This window comes from Branchiostoma belcheri, unplaced genomic scaffold, assembly GCF_001625305.1.
Source record: "Branchiostoma belcheri isolate BF01 breed outbred unplaced genomic scaffold, Haploidv18h27 scaffold24, whole genome shotgun sequence".
Classification (NCBI taxonomy): Eukaryota; Metazoa; Chordata; class Leptocardii; order Amphioxiformes; family Branchiostomatidae; genus Branchiostoma; species Branchiostoma belcheri.
This window is the reverse complement of record NW_017803843.1, coordinates 2,826,101-2,832,611: the sequence shown is the minus strand read 5'-3', so window position 1 is coordinate 2,832,611 and position 6,511 is coordinate 2,826,101. Positions and strand designations below refer to the sequence as shown.

The 6,511-nt window shown below is 41.0% G+C and overlaps 2 protein-coding genes across 4 annotated transcripts in view; one reads left to right on the top strand and one right to left on the bottom strand.

The window, feature by feature from the left end:
- The window catches only part of LOC109470945, a 4,325-nt gene extending 3,127 nt beyond the window's left edge, over positions 1-1,198 (top strand). The window contains exon 2 of the mRNA XM_019770040.1: positions 9-1,198. Coding sequence (XP_019625599.1) covers positions 9-659 — 651 coding nt within the window. The 3' untranslated portion in view covers positions 660-1,198. The remainder of the gene's footprint in view (positions 1-8) is intronic.
- Positions 1,199-1,346: 148 nt separating this feature from the next.
- LOC109471030 (nuclear nucleic acid-binding protein C1D-like) overlaps positions 1,347-6,511 on the bottom strand; it is a 6,004-nt gene continuing 839 nt past the window's right edge. The window contains exons 2-7 of one of the 3 annotated variants that reach the window (XM_019770206.1): positions 4,272-4,460; positions 3,790-3,856; positions 3,404-3,459; positions 3,142-3,196; positions 2,934-3,008; positions 1,347-1,854 (exon numbers count right to left, since the gene is read on the bottom strand). In XM_019770206.1, the coding sequence (XP_019625765.1) occupies positions 1,775-1,854; positions 2,934-3,008; positions 3,142-3,196; positions 3,404-3,459; positions 3,790-3,856; positions 4,272-4,400 (462 nt within the window). In that variant the 5' untranslated portion in view covers positions 4,401-4,460 and the 3' untranslated portion in view covers positions 1,347-1,774. Of the gene's footprint in view, positions 1,855-2,933; positions 3,009-3,141; positions 3,197-3,403; positions 3,460-3,789; positions 3,857-4,271; positions 4,509-6,511 lie in introns of those variants that run through there. The other 2 variants (XM_019770205.1, XM_019770207.1) reach the window with 2 other exon arrangements.

Below are 6,511 nucleotides of genomic sequence, written 5' to 3'. Positions count from 1 at the left end.
TCACGGAGCTTTGCCTGGTGGCCTTACACCGCTCGGCCGTCCTGAACCCTGACACCCGCCTCCCGCGCGTCACGGACAAGCTCCTGCTGGCCGTGTACCCCAACAAACCCATCCCCGGCCCCGTCTGCGAACTCACCGGCCTCAACAACGAGAACCTGACGGAGAACGAGAGGGCCGTGCTGGACGTGAACTTTGTGGCGGCCTTGTGCGGCTTCCTGCAGCGGCAGCCTCCACCAGTCGGTCTGGTGGCGCACAACGGAGCCAAGTTCGACTTCCCCTTGCTGAAGACCGAGCTAATGAAACTCAACACGAGACTTCCCGAAGGAGTCCGCTTCTGTGACTCACTCTTGGCCTTCAGGGAAGCGGACAGGGACTGTTCGACTGGAGACGCGCCGTCCGAACGGGTCTCCCTCAGCCTGGAGAGTCTGTACCATCGGTACGTTAGCCGGGACCCCAGGCGCGCGCACACCGCCGAGGACGACGCGCTGGCCCTGGTGGGCGTGATCAAGGCAAGGGCTGCTACTCTGGTTCCCTGGATGGACAGGAATTTCCTATCGTGGGATGACATCCAGCAGATGTACACACCGAGCCCCGTCAAGCCAGGGAGGATCAACAACAGAGAAAGGACGAGAAGTCCTACTAAATTGTGCTTCACGTAAGACTACTGAACATCACATATTTGGGTAGCAAATGAAATGGTAACTGTCTGGCGAATGGATACAGCCTGGCCACTTTCTGTATTTTGCGGCCACTGAAACATCTGCTTGGAGATTACATATATATGTTAGGTAGCTGTGGTGCGGGGAAAGGGTGAATCCACTGTGGGATGCATCAACCCTCGGGTGAAAAACTGGCAGTTAGAAACTCAAGTTGTTGCTGAACTTATATACATGTACTTAACGTTATATATTTTTACGATAAATATTTTTACGAAAAATATTTTGAAGTCAATTGGAAGAACATGCTTCCCTCTACTTTTACCAACTGTGTGGAAATACTGTAACGGATTACGTAAGTCGGTATTGCGGCAGCCAACAGGTATGGTTATCTAGTAACAACGAAGGTTGAAATGTAGATTCATATTATTTTATAAAAAGGTTTGACATCAATAATGAGTGTATGTAGATGTAATGTTAGTGATATTAACTATAATTACAATGTAACTTGTTATCAGTGGTAAAGAAATAATTTCTGATCTAGGACCACACATTATGCAGTATGAAATAATACTAGTCTTTAATAAACTTTTTGAAAATGGTTTAATTAGATGCCATAAATACATGTACTGTAATACAAGATACATAATTAGACATGATACAGTGTATGAACATTGTTGCCTGTGGTTGTAGGTTATCTCCATGCAAATGTGTGGTTCCTACAACTTCCAACACTATAGTAATCAGTGACTGTAATGTTAATACATGGATGGACTTGTAAAAATATACATGCTGTATTGATTCCCGGCGTGATGAAGACTGCACTGGAAATCTCTGTCCTCACTGTTTTGTGCTTTATATTTACTCTCCGAGCAGAGGTTTGGGTTTGGGGTTATTTTTGGCGTGTTTGGTTGGGTTGGGTGAAAGAAAATTCCAGTGCAAAAGAGAAACCCTGATAAAAAAGCCTAAAACACACCAAAAATTACCCCAAACATCTGCTTGGAGAGTACTTTATGGTTTGGGGCTCATGGACCACCTCACACTGAACTGAGAGTCTCAGTTGCACCAGCCTTCCATCTTCTGTCTTATTTCATGTTCATGTCAGTCTTTGTTTGTGCTCACTCCTTTTTCTTCTTAGCCTGAGGTCCAATTCTGTCATCTTGTTTCCTCTTCTCTGATGTTTGCTTGACCTGTGACCCTGGAAGACACAAAAACATTCCCAGCATTTCAATTCATGTGATTCTGAGCAAGGACTGTATTTTTTTTAATCTTTTTTTTATGAAAAACAAAACAAAAATTAATTTGAAACAAGAGTTCCGAGATCTCATACCTCCATGAAATATGGGCTTGCTTTGTCCTCATTAATTATGCAAATACCTCTACATTAACATATTATATGCATAGCGATGCATACCTTTAAGTAAGTTACACACGTTACGAGGTATAAAATTCCCATCATTCACCAATAAGGATTCACAGAATTTTCACATTAATTATGCAAATTAGGTCATCATTTGCATAATTGATATCTGTTGATGTTCCGCCTGCCACAGATTAAGTAGATTACGTGTATAGCAGTACCAATATATGAAACACTGTAATTATAAAATTTCCTCATTAATTATGCAAATTAAGTCCTCATTTGCATAATTTGAATTTAATCATGTACAACTGTCTCTCAGGTACATACACACCAAAAATGATGAAAATACGTTGTTCCAATCTGGACTTATTGGCTTTGAAAGTTTTTACCAGAAACTAACCTGCAGTTCCAGAACAAGCTGCTAGGGGGACCAAACTTACGCCACTTATTCCTGACAGGATAAGCTATTTGTCACCAAAAAGTCAAGACCATAGCTTGTTCAGGACAAAAGATACAAAAACCGGAAGTTCTGCTGCAGTACCAAGGTCATTCACCAGGAGGCCCATACTTGACCTTGACCTTTGTCTTTCCAAGACTTACCATCATACCAAATATCATCACAATCCATAAAGGCGTTCTGAAGTTATGCTGACTACAAAGTTGCGGAAACACACACAGACACACACACAGACAGACACACAGACAGACACACACACAGACATACAGACAGACACGCCAAAAACAATACCTCCATTTTTCATGGAGGTAAAAAGGACTGATCAGACACAACTATGGACAAATATCATCATCATACATTACTGAACATCAATTTTTACACAATCTTCTGTTTCACTAACAAGTTGATGATACAGGAGAGATGAGGTGTAAATACACTGTACATGTATATATGTTACCTGCTGCCTGCTTGGATGGCTCCCAGAGAGCATTCTTCACAATTCTCTTAGCAGCAGCCTTGTCCACTTTAGCAGCTGGAATAGTCACAAACCACATGGAAAAACAAGTTACACCTTGTATCATCTACCACTATGGATGTTCTCATTAATCGTGCAAACTAGAACTAAGAAATTATACAATGTCAAGTAACATGTACATGATTTTCACCTTTCCTCTTGTCCTCTATCTCCTTGACACGGTTCATGTAGCTGCGTATTCTGTCCTGAAAGGTGACAAGACAACAATAGAAGTGACATGGAGATATTAGATGTTTTTACTAATCATTTGAAGAGATTTGTGTGATTATCCATTGCAGTCTGACAATTCGACAACTCTATGAACTCTCAACCATTCCGGTTCTTTGTATAATCTACACAATGTAAAGAGACGCCTGGCAGTTTGATTGACAGGTGTCCATTGTCCTACTTACCAGTTCACTCTTGATTGGGTGGTCCTTGGGGTCAATGCCTTGTGTGGTTAGGTAAACTGTGAAAGAGAAAAGTGTGTTACCCAGACATGTACACACTGAGAACACATATTAAATGGTGCATTCTGATTGATATAACTATTGAATAAAATGATTGATTGAATAAAAACTTAAGAGTGAAGATTTAAATGTAGCAGCTATTTAACTGATGAGATGTAGATACACGTTCAAGTGGAATTCAGCTTGCAGTTGTAAAGTAACTGAATAAGGCATTTGATCGATCATCAACATGTACTAAAGACCTCTTTCTGAAAGATTCCTATCAATGTTGAATGACAGTGGTCATGACCTCTAAGATGGTGTTGTACTATCAAGCTGAAGGTACTTACTCCAGAACAGAGAGTTGATAGCATAGACTGCCGTCAGGTGCAGTTTGGCCTGGTCCAGAGCCTCCAGCTAGGAGATAGTGAAATGATGTAATACTTTAGTAAATCACTCAAAGTTCAGTCTCGGTCAAAGACCTCGTACAAAATCCTGTACCACATTATCAGTGCAATGATGCAATCATTCATATTGATTATCTAATTTGAGTTCGGCTTTATTCGGATTCAAAATTAGCATGGAAATTTTAACTCCATGTTCATTGTACAGAGCTATTCTTGTGGACAAGAAGAATTGATTATTGAACGTAAGGTTATTAGGTCTGGCAATAATATTTGTACGTCCTATATATACCTGTACGTCGTGTTGTACGTCTCTTCACATCACATCTCGACGTGCAGAGAAACGACGTACGCCGAAACTGTATGTCTGTTGGTAGATAATTTCGGCCATCATATTAAAATGAAGACAATGAATGAAGTTTACGAACCTTTTCCATGTCCTCCAGTGCCATCTGTAGGAAAGGTTTGAACACATCGTCCACTGCTTTCAGAGAATCGCTAAACGCCACCAAACCGGCGTGGATTTCTGAAGGATAGTCTTCTTGTTGCTGTGTCATGTTCGCAGACCTTTGAACTACCCGGTATCGACAACACAGGTCTCTTTCCTATCAGACTACCAACAAACACGTGCACAGCTGATCTCCTTCCGTCTCCTACTGCGTGTAAATGCATCGAACCGCAAAATTAAGACAGACTCACCGCAATATTTCTAACAAAACAAAATCTTTCAGATAAAATGTAGTGGTTTATACCTTCATAAAATTATTTTAGTTTTTCACTGAAATATGGAAAAAAAGAGAAATCGGCTAGTATACTGTTTAACGTTAACGTTACATTCCTTGTCATTATGCCGCTATCAATATCTGGCCAATTCCATTTTTTCGTTTATTAAGTATCGAGTAGATAGATTAAAATTATAAAATATTAATCTATTGAGAACAAAAAATCACTTATAAAGCATAAATAATAAGTTTAGCCTTACATATTGTAACATATGGCATTTAAAGGAAACTCCAAAATACTAGCATCCCCCATCAGAGTGATGGTATGACCTGTTACGTCATGCGACACGTCATACGTAGTTCCGTGATCAATATCAGCACAGGTGGCGGCGATATTTCCAGGTACGTGGCTCTTGCCTTTTTCTCCCGATATATCCCAAATTTTCGACGTAATATCTTAACAATCTGGGCACCTGTTGGTTTGCATTAAGCTGTATCAAATCGCGTGTACATTTATGTACATTCCAGGTATTAAAGCTCAGGTAAATTTTAGTGTATGAAATGGGCCCGTTACTTTCCCTGCGTGATGTGGCCGCTTTCTTTTAATACCAAGGCCAATGGCAATGGCGAAGTAGCACCACACTAGACTCTGTCGGATGGTAGAAGAGACAGAAAAATAGGATGCATGGTGTTTTGTTTCTTGGTACACTCCCCCATACAGGTGGGTTAACATAAGATTGGTTCCCTCAAGGCCTTCACACTCACTATTTAAGGTTTCCCAGGTAACGTAAACGTTAGCGGTAAGGCCATTCGGTACCGCTTTGGAGACGAAACAAAATATATGACATTGGTCAAAACAGGGGTCGGAAAGTCCATTTGGTCAGCTAGTTGTGTAAGGCCTCTTGATCTTTAATCTCCAAGCAGATGTGTGGTTGGCTTGTTCGTTCCTGAAGCCGGTATTAAATGCTATATATAAATCATAACACACCATTTTGGTACAATAGCTAATGTTAGCGTTAAGATTGGACTGTAATGTCTCATCCACTCACACGGGAATGTATCCCTACTCTACCGGTATTTGATGAGTGCAGTGGATAAATACTAGTAGCATGCTTGAGGGATGGCTCTCCTCAAACATGGGAACTCCAGCTTATGCCCCTAGATACTCACCTCAATTGCCCCTTTCAGCTGAATTGAGTGAGGAAGTAGGTATAAGAGAACGACATTGGGGACTAAAACCTAGAACGTAATTAGATTCTAGATTCTAAGTTAACAACCCTATTAAGCCACAAGCACATTCCTCCCCTGTTTTGTAGCCTTTTAAGCTGTGCGGAAAGGGAAAAAAAGACAAAGCTGCAAGGGATATTTCCTCTCTATTTACATATGCATTGAGATTAGTCAGCCCAAGGACATGCATAATGTCCTTGGTCAGTCCTTGTATTAGCAACCTTTGGTAGAACACATCAGCTTTAGTGCAGTATGATGTAATGTGTTTGGACTTCCTGGTTACTGAATATGATGCACCTGTTGATTTTGCCTTGACTCCATTCAGTTCTGTTATACTGGTATGTCAAATTTGAGGTGCATTTTTACTTTGTAACATGTGTTAATTTCTTTTTCAAACAATGTTTCAGACAGACGGTTTGGCAGCCTGAAAGGTTCATCATGGCCACTTCTGTGCTGATGACTTTTTTGGTTTTCATGCTGTTTTCCACAATAACATACACTCATGACATCAGAGTTCGCCAAGCCTTACTTGCAGTTCCAAAGTCAAATATCCCCATACCAACAGAAAGGACAGAAGTCACTCCAGACACAACTGTGAGTGGTTACTCAGCAGAAGACTTTACAGACAGCAGCCAAACTGAAACCACACCAAGTAGTGGGGAGTTGTCTGGAAATGCCTCTGATTTTGGAATGTGGATACGAATGGAACAGAAGAGGGC